Raw genomic sequence first — 15754 nt, forward strand, 5'->3', positions numbered from 1 at the left:
TCGGTGCTCGTTTACTCTCTCCCTCTCCGTCATGCTATATCCTCCCTTGTCTGTCATTCACCCTTCCTCATCCGCTCCCTGTCGCCGCATCTGCAGTGCTCGCTGTCACCATCGCCATGCTCGCCCTCGTCCTAGGCCGTCGCTGGACTACGTGCGGAAATATATTTCTTGTCCTCGAGGGGATCCGTGCTAGGGTCAACCCAGAGGTGAATTCAAACTCTGTGCAGACTGATAAGTAAAGGACACTGGTGAGGGTACTATGCCAGGACTTGATCACTCACCACAGATAATGTCACAACGGGGCGAACACAGTTACTCGGTGTCAAGGACATGCGGTGTGACGCAATGCACTCCAGGTTTGATATTCAGACATCTGGTGAGCAAAGTCAACCTTGCCATACTCCCCATTTCTGCATCCCGCGACCTTGCCTGCGCAAATGGTGCCGCTCTTCAGGATGTCAGCCTCCCTGTCCTGCCACCCGTCTCGCACCGTCTGTCATCGATATCACATGGTCTTGGAAGAATGAATGACGTACCTGCATCGGGCCCGCAGACAAGACTCGATTTTTTGATGTCTGGCGAGTGAGGCCAGGGGGTGGTGCCGATGCACTCATCTTGTCGCCGCGGTGCTGTCAGTGTTCTGCGTTGGCCACTCGTGTTAGACATACAATACATTTGGACCACCAGGGATCGACGGCGACCACTCGTGGCCGTGGCCCTCGGCCAGCCCCGCGGTGGAAACTGTTTATTTCTATGTCCGACGACCACGTTGGTCACTCGCTCGGCGTAGTACATTCAATGACGAGGTAGTAGCCCACTTTGTAACGTTCTCCGTGAATGCTATGTCCGGAACAATTTTCTCGCCATCCGCACCAACCGCGTTAGTGATCTCAAATGCAGCGAGTATGTTTGTCATCGCGAGCCATGCCGTGCTTTCAGCGAGATGATGCCCTGGCCAAACCCTGCACATGTCCGAGTAAGCATCATCCACATCCGCTCAACCGATTCTGTGAATAAGCATGGAGAACTCACCGTCGACCAAACCCAAATGCTGTGTTGAAATGTGTCTCCCCATATCCAGCCGGTTCAGGTAAGAACCTGTCGGGATAAAACCTGTCCGGATCGCGGTAGACCTTCTCGTCTCGATTGATTGCCCTGCGATGTGAGAGTCAACCGTGCTGCATCACTCTTTCAAAACAAAGTGCCTACGTGACATTAGGAATCACGAGCAATCCCTTCAGTATGAACATGCCGTCGTATATGTCGTCTTGAATCGTGCGATGAGCAATGCCTGCAGGAACGAGCGTCAGGACTGCGGTACGCCAAGCTCGGCCTGAGCTCATCGATGCTGACCGAGTGGAAAGACAGGATGCTACCTACGCAATGTCAGCATCCATTTCGCCGTGCCAGAGGTAGGTACTACTTACCGTGAAACCTCCTGCAAGACACATTCTAGATATGGTAGGTCTGCGCGGTCGCTGAAGTCCGGGAGCCTTTCAGAGCCGACAATGTGGTCAATCTCCTCGCGCGCCTTCCGTTGGGCGTCAGGGAAGAGTAGCATTGCGTAAACGAACGTGAGGAGGTTGGACCACGTCTATCACTTATGTCAATATGTAAGGGATCTCGTGAGTACTAAGACCGACCGTGTCAAAGCCGCCTAACAGACAGAAGACGTGACAAAGTACTGTGCATAGTGAGTGCTAAGCGTACCTATGAGTAGCATAGCCGCAGTTGTTTTGATATATTGGACGTTCTCGTCACTGAGGTCCCCTGCTTGACTACACCGCTATAGATGAGAAGAGGTGTACGACCGCCGAGCTATCCCAGCATTCTGAAAGCTTGTCAATATGTGGCGAAACGGACAATGACCAGAAAGCACCATCTGCGCCCGTACAGCGTCGAATGGAACGTCGTACATCCTTGAGACTGCAGGGCACCACTTTCTAACAGCCGCACTGAACGACGAACATCCGGAAATCCAGGGCGGGATATGACGCACTGTCAATTTAATCATTACAGATAACATGCAACGGGATGAGGACATTGGCCTACGAAGTGGGAATAGATCGAGCAGAGACGTCCCCGCAGCCCCAGCTTCCACCGCATGTGTTGCGTCCTCACCGATCTTAATGTATTCGTCATCGTTGGAGAGCACCTGGTGGCCGTACGTGAGGTCCATGATAATCCCCGCAGCAAGTCTGAAATTTGACCTAAATCCGTGGAACTTGAGATAAGTAACAGATACAATACCGTTCGATGGCCAATCCAGAATTCTCAGATGATGTCAGTATGTTCTTGAGCATCAATCCCACTTCTCGTAGTTGCATGTCCTGATGGGCGACGCAGCATTTGGCTAACGGATGTTCTTGCAACATCCGCCTCTGCCGCCGCCACTGCGCGCCGTATCGCAACAGCACTGTCACACTTCCCAATCCCATCCTGGTCAAATCGTTAGTAAGAGCACAGCGTGTGGCTGATCTGTTGAATTGAGCATTGGGCACAATCTGTCGGATCCAAGGACGTACGGCTCATCTACGATGAGGTAGGACAGATTCCAGAATGGGTGGTGCTGTCAGGAAGGGGCGCGAGTACGAACTATTGTTCTCAGCCTATCCGTAGACGTGTTATTATCATTGTCATTATTTGTTAAATGAACGTACGGATACGTCCCAGTGCTCCATAACTCTGATGAGCTCCTGGAAGTCGCCCTTCACCGCGAGATCAGCCAAGGTAGGGAACAGCAGTTCGTACAGATCCTTCTGCTGTTCCGGCGCAGCCACAGTTTGTGGTGTGGGCTCTGCTACCTGTGAAGGCTCTTCTACCTGCACGGTCGATGGCTCTGTGCTTGGCGGTGCTGGTGCTGATGGTGGTGAAACAGAACTCCAGGCGGCATCTTCAATTTCTGCAGCAGTGGTCAGGGGAGCTGCAGGAGGTCCTGTCTTTTTGCGGGGCTTGATACAACAGGCATTGAAAACAATAATAGTCCACCGACTGCAGATCGCAGGTAGGGAGCACAAGGCAAGCGCCCACAGAACGATTTGGCCGTTATTGAATCACCCCAGATTTTGTGTGTGAACAGCCAGTGCAGGGCCGCATACATGCCACAGAGAGGGCCCACAGTGCAATGTGCATCCTGCTGCCATTAGCACTACGAGTGACCAATACATGGCCAGTGGAAGAGGAAGGGGTAAGGGATCGCCACCTGTGTCCGCCGTCCGCGTCGCGGCTCGAAGGCGGGATCCTTGACTGGGCTGCCCATATATGGAAACAGTCCCTCTTGTTTTCTGGAGCTCCAGAATTTCGCACCTCTAGTCATCGTAAACAGATGCGCATTTCATGGTTTGAATTTTATACATGCATTGTACAACACTATGGTACTAGTCAATATCCCATGGGTTGTCCTTCGTCTCCAGGAGGTCATCGGAGAGTTGCAGGTACGGATTTTTGTGTTCTGACCCACGCGCCATGAACACTGCTTCCCAGTCCTTTTCGTGTATACCATCATTCACTCCCGCAGCAGTAGCTGGGTCGGCATCATTACTGTGGTCTACGTCCAAGGGGGCTCCAGGAGCATTGATGCCCTCAACTGCAGGTGAGTTCGCTCTCGATGATGCGTTATCGTCAGACCCATTGACAAGTAGTTCTTCGACTGTCGGCGATGTGAGTCTGAGTCTGCTCGACAGCAAATATGAATAGAATCGTACCCATAGCAGGTGGTGGGCTGTTGCCCGATTCAGCAGCAGCCAAGATCTCCTTGACGGTGGGTAGTGTCTCTGAGTCTGAGAGTTCGATAACGGCTGACGCCGGTTGAGACCATTCATTAGTCTACATATCTTTTGCACCATCAACACATACCATTGTGATGGGTCTCTGTGGCACTGGGTACCATTTTCCCCTTTCCCTTCAGATTTTGCGGCAGGAACTCGGACTCGGAGGGACCTACAGAAGATGCATCATCATCCGAAGCATCCACCGCTGGTGCGATCCAATTATTGGTGTAAACTGAATGAGGTATTTCAACTTTTGATGCTGGAGTGCATGCACAGCACCTTCGTGAGTATGCGCAATACACTTGTGTGTTGTGACACTCACCTATGTATAATTTGCGCTCGGTCCATTTGCGCCCATTTCCACCCTTATATTCATTCAGGACTTCACCATCAACAGGTGTATCATCAACGATAGCAAGGGAATTTGCAGATGGCCGCTCGCAGAGGACCCAAGGTACGTCATCCTTGTCTACCTTAGTGCGCATGTATTCAAATGCCTCAGGCAGAAGTTGAGCAAACCACATATTGATGCGCTTCACATTCCACCCAGTCCGGAACTCAAGTGATGCATCCTTGTGTGAGCATGCAAGGCCATACTTGACGAAGCGAGCAATCTGAGGATGTGTAGGACCCCGCGCTGTGTTTAGGTTACCGTCCTCATCCTAAAAGAACTTGTGAGCACAATGTACCATGTATTAGTGGCGTGCAAACCATGCCATCGGGCAGGAGAATGACATGCCCGATCTTGATGATTTTGCCTTGACTCGTATCTGTCGCCTTGATACCCTTTATATGGTCATGAGTCTTGGCACTTTCATATGAAATGCACGCTCACTTTGGCTTTTTTAGAGGGGCCTGCGGTCATGGTGTCTATAGGTTGGCGCTTGAGACCAGAGTTAGTCTCTTTCACGGCGTCCTCAACCGAGACCTGGATGGCTGCAGTGGATGACGATGCAGCTGTACGGATTCTGGATCCAGGTAGGCTTGCAACACCTGACCTATTCTTCAGTCCATCAAGAAGTGCAGCAATTGTTGGCGGTCCCTCGGAGCGCTGCTCTGATCCATCGGGATGAGCCGTCTTGATGTGCTTACACTGACGGCACAACTGTGGGTCATTTGGCCCGACGTCGGCATCATCAATGCCATCATAGCGCTGACAGTAGCAGTCGGGATGTGCGCATTTGGCCATCTGTGGAACAAGGCTCTGTCGAACTGGCTTTGGAAGGAGAGTAAGAGAAAATTTCAAGGACACATCCGACCCTTCCAAGTGAGTACATTCTTGTCACGTGCATTCAGCAACACACCCGTGTCGAATGCTATAGGATCTCTTGACGTCTACTCAGTATAATTTGGTACATATTGAAGTGGGTATATTTGGAGTAGTCTGACTATATAGCTCTTGGGAACACAAGCATGCACTATACCAAGCCTATCCATCGCAAAAAAGGAGAGATATGATTCATTTAGTCGCAATGAAATACAAATATAACAAAGTTATTTGGGCGACAGTCCAACCTGTTAAGAGGTCAGAGCTGAGCAGGACGTCGGGACGAACAACACATACCAAAAATGGAAGTGCACCTTTGACAAGATCACTCCTGCTCTGTGAGCCTTGTCATGATCTCAACCGCCTGTGCCCATAGGACAGCCCGAGGAAGCCATACAACAGATGGGAGTGCAATGACAAGACCCTTCTTTTTGCGCCCCATGCGGATGACCTCTTCTTCTGGATATACACCATCTTGCCACTCTGTGGGAGTAACACCGTATCCATCAGGAATGATGTCCTGTGCGCGCACAGCATCCAAGAGTTGCCAGAATAGTGCTAGAGATTGAGGATCTGGGAAGGGATTCCGGTGAGTAGCGACCTTGATAGGCTTATGACGAATGTTTCGCTCCTGATCATTTGCAATGCGGTTCTCCAGCATCTCTATCATACGATCTTCGTTCTCGTTCTCGTTCTCACCCAACTCCAGATCAGAATCATCAGAATCAGAATCATCCTCAGGATGTCCAGCACCAGTCTGTCCCCTTCTTCGGTTTTGCACTCGGCCTGACACGCCATAGTACTGACTCAGAACGTCAGGATGAATCTTGTCGAGTGGGTCATCGGCATACACCCCATTGGTTGTTTGCCCGAGAAGCCGTAGGTCCTAATACATGTTAGTTTAATCTGTCTTTGCACAGTATATTTACTCACAAGAGGACTCTGGTTCTTTGTCCCAGGACCTGAGATCGGATGGTGATTCCACTCATTTTTGAAATCTTCACAGTCGCATTTAATCATATCAAGAAATAAGAGGTGCAGCAAACCAAGGTGATAGGGATTGTTCTTGTCCAATAGATGCATATGTTCTAGTCTTGCAAAGAATGCACGCCAACGCCGTACGAACTGTGTTCCGACATCAACCCATAGGCGTTCAATACGAGAGTTATGAGTTGATCTGGGTATAAAGTCTGAGTCGTGAACTGTTGTACATTGATGAGACTTACGATCCCCACATAAACGAGGCACGATTGGGTCCTTGATGCATGATCATCCAGACTGACACCTTGACATTTTCACCCCCACGATCCCCACGCACGCGAGACGGTGTTCCGAACTTCTGAATTGCATCAAGGAACACATCAAGAACAGTGGCAGCTTTGTTATTCGAGCTGGCATCAAGGCCGGTCACCTGCCAAAGTAATGTGAGTTCATCGCCTTCAATATCTACGTGTAGCTACTGCTCTGACACTTACTACACGGTCATACCCATCGATAAACCCATGGATGACAATTCCATATCGAATTAGCTTGTGATGGCCATCACAATGCCAGAGATAGTTTGGGCGAGGGACACTGTACCGGCGTCGTGAAATTCTGTTGTGTCGGCGCAGAATTTGCCCTAGACCATCGACTCGGTGCAAGGACTCCTGCACACGTTTTCGCTGTACTCGCAGACCATGTCGGCAAAGGAAACCAACCACATATCGCAGACCTGAGTTCGGTTTGTTTGTTTTGTAAACCTTGAGCAATAAATCCAGTTGCTCTTCCGACATCTCATGGAATCGGCGCTGCACCCCCAATGCCTTCATGTGATTGCGAACAATGTGCCGGTGAACTCCCAAGGCTGACGACAGCACTTTTAGTGAAATTCGTCTGTGAGGAGACAGCGCCTCAAGCAAGTACGCTGGATCAATGATTTTACGAGGACGACCACGTTTTTTGGTGTGTAATTCAGTAACTGGTGATGGATGGAGGATCCTGCTGTGTTCTCTGCTCGATGACAATAGATATCAGAAAGTCCGAAAACTGATGCCTGGCTCATAGGTACGCACATGCCCCCTGCAGCTTCTGCCGCATTATTCAGCGTCTGAATCAGATCATTTACTCTCTCTGCAGCTAATTGGATCCATTCTGCAGAGAGGCCTTCATGGCTGAGTGCATTGAGGATCGGCGTACAAACTGTATTGACAGTTTCAGCCAGGAGGCGTAGGCGGATAGGGTCTCCATCCTCCTGACGAGCCACTGTACAAGCATGGTCATACTGCTCCTGGAGAAGTCGGTGAGCTGATTGAATATTTGGCCCCCAATTTAAGCCTTCTTCAGCAGGTGGAAGAATAGGAAATGCAAACAGCGGCATGATATACTATGAGGCTGCGACAGGGTACCATGGGTGAGGCCGTTCACCAAATTCAGTCTCGATCACTTCCGGATTGGACACTCCTCCGCCACTCAATCCTTTGTCACGGCTAGTAGTTCTACCTGTGCCCACTACATGTGCGATATGAGCACTGCCTCAGGCGACATTTTGCCATCCACAGCACTCACACACCATCTCGACTACTACTTTCCAGATGGTACTGTGCATTTTGTCGTGAGTAATTGCCGACCGCTCACCGCAGCTAAGGAATAACTTACCATGACGTGGCAGGTTGGCAGACAGATTTACTGCCTTTACGCCGGGCTCCTGCACCGGAAAGCAAAGTTCTTTGAAGATTTGCTCAGCATGCCCCCGCTGCAAGCCAGAGGTGGCGAAACTGGTGCTGACCTTGAGGATGGATCCTGTGATCACCGAGCCATACGGTTAGATCGATATCGTCCTATGACCAACACAGAATTCGATAGCCTACTGTCGTTGATATTCCCAATGTAAGTGATTAGAAGTTCATTGCATTAGTCCATGTTCTAAACAACAACAGTCACGAAAAAGAGGGGCCACCTACGATGCAATGTCTGGTAGACGTTGTGCGACACAGCGCATTTTTCCAGATGGATCAAATTCAGAGAGTTGCACAGCAGGCCCTCGACCAGCATCCGGACTTCCCTGCACCCCTCCGCCTCCACTTAGCTCGAACCTGCTTCATCCCAGAGTGGATCTTGCCCGCGACACGTCAGCTGGTCACTATGGCCTTCACTGATCTCACTCGAGATAATGCCGAGCTCATCGGCATCAATGCATTTTATCTGGTTGTGCATGCCAGAGCGCGAATTGATCATCTCCGTAGGACGTGCGCACTCCGCCCGCCAAATCCCGTCCATCATACGACATGGTGCAAAGGGGAGGGGTCCTGTGAACGTGCCTGGAAAGATGCATGGTTTGGTGCATGGGACAGACCTAGCATCGCGACCCTCCTCATACATCCTGATCGCTACGTATCTGGCTCGAATATCCTCACGAAGCTGGAGTACATGAATACTGGCGACATGGATATTTCATGTCACAACCTCAGTGTCGCGAAGGTGATTGCTGGAGGGGATCCAGCGAGATGTGCATTCACTGCGTTTTTGCCCTTATGTCTGGGTGCAAGATACCCCCATGGATACGTGGTATAACTAGGACCTGGGCTACGCCGCATAGTTCTGCATATCAACCCCCAAGCTGGGTTACCAAGCTTCAAGTGTATCTTTCACTGTGCGATCCCCTGTAGTGAACAAGGTGATACGTTGGCTATGCCGCGCAGCACGTAGTCACTAGCAGTCTAGAAGCTACAGCATACACTTCCTAGGCTACAAGAAATATCAAACTTCAGCTATATTGGCGATGCTCCATGGCTACCATCAACAACACCCGTCTATTCCATTATATACTAATAGTAGATACTCCTGATGTGCTCACATCCCCTACTGCATACCTAATCACACCTGCAACAGAATAGACTTTGCATGTCGATCTTCCGATGGGGTTTGCGACGCAGTCTGTTTCTCACATACCTGTCACGAGAGGTGTCAATGGAGCATCCCAACTTTGGACAAACACAAGAATTGTAGAGCACATCGCATGTTCAGCCATGACCCGAGAGACCAAGAGCATGCAGAGACCATGTCATGGAGATAGAAGGCAACGCAGCACTCCTCGCTCTTAAGGTGACGGCGACGGCACGCCAGAAATATGTTTAGACAGCGGTCAACGGGCCAGTGAATCTGTGGATGGAAGGGCGCGGAACCAGCACGTAGTGTACGCCAGGTGAACTTGACCTTGGACACGATGATGCGCTTGGGCCGATGGAGGCCTGAACTTAGCACTAGTTATATGTACGTCAAGCTTGAAATCGCTACGTGGAATAGCCAATGTAGCTGGTGCAAGGTACACCAGAAAGCCTGTATAGAAAGGAGCACAGTGATGTAGTATAGCTCACGTAGCAGATGGTCGTAGATAAGTGAGATCGTGCACCAAATGCGATGCATAAGCTATGTGGGCTAGCACACATCTTTCACATCAAGATTTATGACATAGCAGTGGGGGTCACAGCTATGTTTGCTATCTGCCCTACTCCGCCTATCTTCACATTGCGACTTCGGCTACCCATCAAACTATGTATTCTATCTGGCGTAGCCTATTCGTAGCAGACCCCCTACTAGAACGGCGAAAACACAGTGATTGTTGAAGGAGGAGATGATTATTGAAGAGACGGCGGGAGCGATCCGTGCTACCCATCTGTGATCCTCAGCCACAGTATGTATTTCCCCCCACTCCACCCAGATTGACATTGAATAAACAGTGACTGCATACAGAGAACATATTTCATACCACCTTCGCAATGCAGTCAGACAAATTACGGTGGCCATGCATAAACCAATTCTGTATCCTGCGAGTGTAAACAATCACTATATTTTGCAGCTCACAGAGCAGACATTGTGTGCTAATGATGTGCCTGCATGACCGCTAGCAGTCCCATCCGAAATTGTGAAGTAGGTTGTACTCGTCATCCAGCACATAACCTACGGCATATGCATGTTGCACACGGATGTCGGCCATCACCTCGGTGCAGACATCATGCCATGCAGCCTATTGACATGCTCGCCATGGCACAGAGTGTTGGTGCACTCCCCGTGCGTAACTCTTTGTCGCGCTGTGCGTCCATCGCGTTGCCAATCACATCGCTAGTAAAGTCGAGAATGGAAGTCAGTAAGAGTGTTGGCGCGCTCCCCGTGCGTAACTCTTTATCGCGCTGTGCGTCCATCGTGCTGCCAATCACATCGCTAGAAGGGTCGAGAATGGAAGTCAGTACATGGAGAGTGAGTCTTTAGAACAATGTGCAGGTATAAAATCGCCGTCTCCGGAAAGATGTCCGCCGTAAGTCGACGCACTTTCTCTATCGCATACGACCCGACCGCCGGAGCTACAGTCGCAGCTGCGTCTGCCTGCTCCGGCCCCGGCGGTCCCACGTCCGCCGCCTCTTCGACGTCGGCAAACTGCCGGGGCACCGACAGCTACCTCAGCTGCTGCTCGATCAGGTCCCGGCGGCGCACGAGCTCGCGCATGCTGAAACTGCCGCTGCGCTGCTCCGCCGCCTTCCAGTGCGCGAGTGCGGAGATCTCCGCAGTGGCTAGCACCGCCTCATCCGGGCAGCCCGTCGGCGTGCCCATGCCCAGGTCAAAGTGCTTCGGCGAGTTCACCCAGAATTCCGCGCCGGTAGAGCGGCAGGAAGCGCCGCAGCTCTTCACAACGTGATGCTCGAGAAGACGTCTCACAACGTGATGCTCGAGAAGACGTCGATCAACTGCAGAGTCGCGCGCAGAAGGTCAGTACAATCAGGTGGGGGAGGAAGGGAGATGGGGCAGGCGTGGGACACGCACCATGGTCGCCTTGGCCGCGTACCGCGCGGCGAAGTTCACGTTGAGCAGCGTGAGCTTGGGATTCTGCTCCTCGTGGGTCCTGCTCTGCCCGAGCCAGTCGCACACGACCTCGAACAGGGCGGGCCAGTCACCCCGGCTGTTGACGAAGACGGCGAAGGACATGAGCTGCACAGCGGCGATGGCGTCCACATCGGTGTAGTGTGCACCGTGCACCATGGCGCGCGCGATCTTCACGAGCGCCTGGTCGTAGAAGTGCTTGGGCATCAATTGCTCCGGGTTCTGCATCGGGGCCTCGAGCCGGATGACGAGGTTGCTGAAGCCCTATGCCTTAAGGAAATTAGATGCAGTACGAGGTGCATTCAGCGCGCGGATTCACCTCGGGCAGGTGATAATCGTGTTGTAGCCCTGGGGGAGTGCAGCACGAAACAGGTGAGTGAGAAATGAGAGAACAATTGTGCAGAAATGATGCAGTAGGAATGATATAGGACTCCTTCGAATTCCTATCACAACACTTCTACACAGTACGGATGCTCACCACGTTCATATTTCAATAACGACCTGTGGTCACCTTTCTTTGAGCTACTTGGCGGAGAAAGGACACGGAAATTTCACAATACACATGTCACAATACACCTTCCAGTGGGAGAGAACACAGTCAACAGCAAATGTGAGTGCCAGTGGGCGCGTCGCGTCCTCTCACACGTGCATGGAAGCAAGTCACGTGTATTACTATAAGCGCCCTCCTTGCGAGAAAATGGGTACCGGCGTATGCTGACTTCACGTTAAGTCGCTATGCTGCGCTGGTACGTCTTGCTGATAACAATAAATGTACAAACGGTACGCCATAATCGCCGCGTTCAAGGGTGCGGATGACGTGGAGTGCGCGATGTCGGCGATGCGTCCGGTGTCGGAGTACTTTGGCGAAGAGCCGGAGGAGGGTGTCGTGCATGTTGTGGTGGAGGTTATCCATAGAGATTTCGGTGAGCTTACTTGTTCCGCTGCACGGGGTGCGGGCGTTTGCGCTACTGATTGCGCTACGGAAGGCGCTTGCATACCAAAGGATTGGCATAGTGAGCGAGAGGATTCAATTTCTAAGATGAATTGGAATCACGAATGACTGCGATGTGCGTAGCCGACGTATCCGCGGCGGGCCAAAATGCCGACACAGTCGCTGCCCACGGTATCCGAGCTTCAGGCACTCTTGGAAGCGCCCCTACTGGAGAACGAAAGATCCCCATGAAATGGTACGAATTGGAGTACCTCCCATCCTCGGATATCCGTGACTACTGCAAGAAGGCAGACGCAGAGCAGCTCTTATGCGAGCGAACAGACGATCGACCAGGACCTGTACATGACTTTCTGCCTAGCTGTATACAGGGGAGCTCCGCACCACAAGGGCTTAGCCACCTTGCGCACGCACTACGATGCCAGTCTGGGAAACATCCTGTCGGTGGTTTTCCCAGATGGCACGAGGTGTCGGCTGGGCGAACGGGGAGAGGCAGATGCCCGCGTACGGATTCATGCTCGACAATACATGTGTATTTCACGGAGAGGAGGTATCGGCGCCCTGGTGCCGCTCAGGTTCGGAGGAGAGCGATCCGAAGTCGACTCTCGCCGCCACCGTGGACTGGGTGTACGACCCAGCACCGTATATGCTCGGTGAATCCACTCCCAATTGTGCGTCTTTCGCCCCCATCTGGTTGCGAAGGGTATTACGCGGTCGGGACGGTGGTGATACTCGTCGCTATCCGTGCACCTGAGTCGCCGCTGCGAAGGCCGATCGTCATAGATCTAGCTCAAGCGGATTTGGATCTCAGGCGGGAGCGCATCCTGCCCTTGAAACGGATGGTGAATCTGTGTCGATATATCAAACAGCTCAGGACGATCATTGGGGTTCGGGATGTACCTGAGTTCAGTCCGATGGACTCGGCGAGATCCGAGATCCCAGGGAGTACTTCAGCAAGTGAAGGAGATTCGATGTAACATCCGTCCTTGTCTTCGCTAGTGAAGAGAGCCCCCGCGTAAAAACATTGGATGCTGTATCTTGTGAGGGAATCCGATGTGGCGGACAAACAGCGGGACTGCACTGCGCTAGATCACTCAAGGGGCATGCAATCTCAAAGATAACTGGGACATACAGACGATACATAAGCTAGTGAGCGGTGCATTAGAGGGTTACCGATGCCATCTGTACCGAGTTCTTGCTCGAAAACTCCTCCGAGGGCTTCAAGATGGAGCTTCATCGTGATCGACAGGCCTGGTTTTGTGGTATACGTACCTGGAGGTGGATCCAGATTAATCTTTGGGACCATTCTTTCAATAATCACATGCAGAGGAGGGTACGCTGTGCACCTAATTGAAGGTGCCATGAGAGTCTGGAGTGCTTCAACGGTGCCTATTATCGATCAGAATATGTGAGTACTACTGTACTGGTGCACGTTTTGCAGCTTAGAGAAAGAGGCCTTCATCGACTTCGCCGCGGGGAGCAGTAAAACGGGACTGTCACGTACCAAATACCTGCCGAATTGCGTGAAGCCTTACCCACAACCCAAGGCAACTCGGAAATAAAATTTGAAAGAACGAACTCAGCATTTCATAGCAGAATCTCATAGATGTAAGCGATTTTCAAAGTCTGACAAAAAGGTCCATTGAGATATTTGCATCGGAGACTCCTCGGCTTCCTATTATGCTAGATTGGCAAATCCTATGACTATATGGGAGTTATATAGAGACGCCAGAGCGATCTAAGGTGAATGGAACGTACGATGGTTTTCCTCTATATCATCGTTAGCAGAACAGCGGAGAAGCGGCAGTTAGAAGATGGCCGAGGCCAAATATCAATGACGGACGCACGGTCATAAGCCGAATAGACGTTTTGAAGGAAATTCTGTCCTAAAACGCCTGGCAAAATCCACGAGTGGAGCACATCGTCCGTCATGTTCAATGTCGGATACAGTGACTTGGGTACCAGGTACCTGGGGGACCACATGAGGAGCAAAACTGATAAGTCTCTAGTTTTAGATTACTTGGATGACGGAATACTGATATCCAGGCTTGAATTCACCCCTTGAAACGAAATTGTGACGGGAAGGAGGGCGTCTGCGGAGGTGTTCAATGAGAAGGTAATAGAGCCCTGGAGGTCGGAAGTAATGTCCAAGCCTGCACCGGGGACGGTCTGGTAGATGGCAAAGAACGCGTCGCTGGAATGAAAAATTAGTACATTGAACAAGAGGTTTTCAGAGTTCCTCACAATGGAAGACCGAGCGCGACGTTTCCAGTATCAGTGTAAGTGGCGACGGGTTCCGATTGGACAACAGTAGAACCATAACTGACGCTCGATATCTGTGTGTTGGAGTGCATTAGTCGGCACAAAACCGTAAGATGACAGATTGTTCACATTCAGAACATAACGATTAGTATATGGTGGTATCTGCGGAATCCACACGATTTCCCCTAAAAATCACGTAACATGCACCAGTCATATTCAAAGTATATCAGGCTAGACGCACCGCTGATGCGACTCTCGTCAATACCGCCGAACGTAATATCTCCAGTGCCTTCTGATATACCTTCCTCGCTCAAAGGTGGTATATAAATACCGAAAACCGGGCTCTCGATAGATCCCTCTGCAACGAGCCCTTCCACGAAAGTTGGTGTAGTGCTGTATCCCGAGACCTCGCCACCGTTGCATCCTGGGACACCAAGACCCACTGTTACATCAATTATTACCGGATCGTGTTGAAAGACGACGAGAAAAAAACCCACGTATTCCATCAAAGGGCTCAAAAGAAGACATATAAGAATAATTCGCAGCACCAATCACCTGCCTATTGACAGTAGCTTCTCCCAGTGTGACGCGGTCAAGGTAAGCGGTACCACTTGCGCCAGCAGACCCATATCTTTAACAACAAGTTGAATCAAAATAAATACGCCGGAAGTCCGAAGGTGGTTACCCGGCACCGAACGACTCGTTCATCCTGCAAGACAAGATTGTGAGCACAAATCATCAATTAGAGCGCATCCACCACTTACGGGACACTGTGAGATCCGGGTATATATTGTTGTTGATCTGTTCCACCGACCCATACCAAACAGCTTCCTGTATCAACTAGCACGTTGGACCAAGTCTGAAAATTGCCAGCTTGTACTGGACAAACATTAGCTACAAAAGGACCATGATATGTGAGACAAGCATACAGGAAACGGTGGTCATGAAAGCGGCGTTCCTGTCGGGGACAGCCGGATCTGTATCGGGAAAGAAACGGTCTACGATATCATTCGAAAGCAGTTAGTGTTATGCTCGCACCTCCTGCACTGCGTACCAACATGTTGAGTAAATTACTCGCTGGGTAGATAGTAGAACTTACATGAGTGATGTAGTCAGAGGTACCTTGAATAAGGTTGCTGCTTGAACAACGCTTATAAGCAAGAGCATCCCCAACATCTTGAACATCGGACGTTTCTGATATGGCATTCAAAGAAGGGGTCGGTTGAGGGTTGACTGCTGTGGATAGTATTTATAGAGTAATATAGGCGCCTCTCGCGTAGGAACACCGCCAATTTGAAAATATTAGTTACGTACATGACTATAGCTAGATGATTCCTATTCGCGATGTGCAGCCGGCGGCGGTGAGTTCAATTGAGTTACACTGAGAGATTCATACCGTAGCTAAACTTCGACCTCAAGTTCAGTCGCGGGTCACGCACCTTGTTCCTATTTGGGCGCTTGTCACGGGTCACAGAGGTTTGTAAATTGCCCAAAATGTAATTATGGGCGCTAAATTGCTAAATGAGACCGTGCACTTCGGGCACTTGTGTGAACTGAACACCTATATCACACTGACATGTGAATGTCCTGCATCACACCCCCGTGAACCTACACCTGTTTGCATAAAAAACTGCAGATCACGATTTTGCAGTG

The 15754-nt window shown here is 50.8% G+C and overlaps 9 protein-coding genes across 9 annotated transcripts; 3 read left to right on the forward strand and 6 right to left on the reverse strand.

Annotated features, from left to right (window-relative positions):
• Positions 1 to 751: 751 nt before the first annotated feature.
• Positions 752 to 1723, reverse strand: SCP_0600590 (hypothetical protein; the record flags this gene model as incomplete). The annotated part of the gene is made up of 7 exons (XM_027759193.1): positions 752 to 962; positions 1033 to 1155; positions 1210 to 1267; positions 1314 to 1372; positions 1428 to 1594; positions 1644 to 1657; positions 1711 to 1723. The coding sequence occupies 7 exons, from the start codon at positions 1721 to 1723 to the stop codon at positions 752 to 754; spliced, it is 645 nt and encodes a 214-aa protein (XP_027614994.1).
• Positions 1724 to 3377: 1654 nt separating this feature from the next.
• On the reverse strand, positions 3378 to 4959 carry SCP_0600600 (hypothetical protein; the record flags this gene model as incomplete). The annotated part of the gene is made up of 6 exons (XM_027759194.1): positions 3378 to 3649; positions 3705 to 3797; positions 3856 to 4029; positions 4093 to 4432; positions 4482 to 4556; positions 4606 to 4959. 6 exons carry the CDS (start codon positions 4957 to 4959, stop codon positions 3378 to 3380), a joined length of 1308 nt encoding a protein of 435 aa, XP_027614995.1.
• A 403-nt stretch (positions 4960 to 5362) lies between these two features.
• On the reverse strand, positions 5363 to 6057 carry SCP_0600610 (hypothetical protein; the record flags this gene model as incomplete). Its single annotated transcript, XM_027759195.1, has 2 exons — positions 5363 to 5923; positions 5971 to 6057. The coding sequence occupies 2 exons, from the start codon at positions 6055 to 6057 to the stop codon at positions 5363 to 5365; spliced, it is 648 nt and encodes a 215-aa protein (XP_027614996.1).
• A 1923-nt stretch (positions 6058 to 7980) lies between these two features.
• Positions 7981 to 8589, forward strand: SCP_0600620 (hypothetical protein; the record flags this gene model as incomplete). Its single annotated transcript, XM_027759196.1, has 1 exon — positions 7981 to 8589. The coding sequence occupies one exon, from the start codon at positions 7981 to 7983 to the stop codon at positions 8587 to 8589; it is 609 nt and encodes a 202-aa protein (XP_027614997.1).
• A 1878-nt stretch (positions 8590 to 10467) lies between these two features.
• On the reverse strand, positions 10468 to 10623 carry SCP_0600630 (hypothetical protein; the record flags this gene model as incomplete). Its single annotated transcript, XM_027759197.1, has 1 exon — positions 10468 to 10623. One exon carries the CDS (start codon positions 10621 to 10623, stop codon positions 10468 to 10470), a length of 156 nt encoding a protein of 51 aa, XP_027614998.1.
• A 101-nt stretch (positions 10624 to 10724) lies between these two features.
• Positions 10725 to 11118, reverse strand: SCP_0600640 (hypothetical protein; the record flags this gene model as incomplete). The annotated part of the gene is made up of 2 exons (XM_027759198.1): positions 10725 to 10757; positions 10834 to 11118. The coding sequence occupies 2 exons, from the start codon at positions 11116 to 11118 to the stop codon at positions 10725 to 10727; spliced, it is 318 nt and encodes a 105-aa protein (XP_027614999.1).
• Positions 11119 to 11659: 541 nt separating this feature from the next.
• Positions 11660 to 12236, forward strand: SCP_0600650 (hypothetical protein; the record flags this gene model as incomplete). Its single annotated transcript, XM_027759199.1, has 4 exons — positions 11660 to 11813; positions 11877 to 11903; positions 11966 to 12112; positions 12211 to 12236. The coding sequence occupies 4 exons, from the start codon at positions 11660 to 11662 to the stop codon at positions 12234 to 12236; spliced, it is 354 nt and encodes a 117-aa protein (XP_027615000.1).
• A 60-nt stretch (positions 12237 to 12296) lies between these two features.
• On the forward strand, positions 12297 to 12593 carry SCP_0600660 (hypothetical protein; the record flags this gene model as incomplete). The annotated part of the gene is made up of 1 exon (XM_027759200.1): positions 12297 to 12593. One exon carries the CDS (start codon positions 12297 to 12299, stop codon positions 12591 to 12593), a length of 297 nt encoding a protein of 98 aa, XP_027615001.1.
• Positions 12594 to 13517: 924 nt separating this feature from the next.
• SCP_0600670 (Polyporopepsin) lies at positions 13518 to 15307 on the reverse strand (the record flags this gene model as incomplete). Its single annotated transcript, XM_027759201.1, has 13 exons — positions 13518 to 13543; positions 13598 to 13609; positions 13687 to 13808; positions 13860 to 14033; positions 14084 to 14175; positions 14231 to 14286; positions 14343 to 14543; positions 14599 to 14732; positions 14787 to 14810; positions 14866 to 14980; positions 15031 to 15078; positions 15140 to 15147; positions 15201 to 15307. The coding sequence occupies 13 exons, from the start codon at positions 15305 to 15307 to the stop codon at positions 13518 to 13520; spliced, it is 1119 nt and encodes a 372-aa protein (XP_027615002.1).
• Positions 15308 to 15754: the final 447 nt, after the last annotated feature.

This window comes from Sparassis crispa (genome assembly GCF_003851025.1).
Source record: "Sparassis crispa DNA, contig_000005F, whole genome shotgun sequence".
In the NCBI taxonomy this organism is placed as follows: Eukaryota; Fungi; Basidiomycota; class Agaricomycetes; order Polyporales; family Sparassidaceae; genus Sparassis; species Sparassis crispa.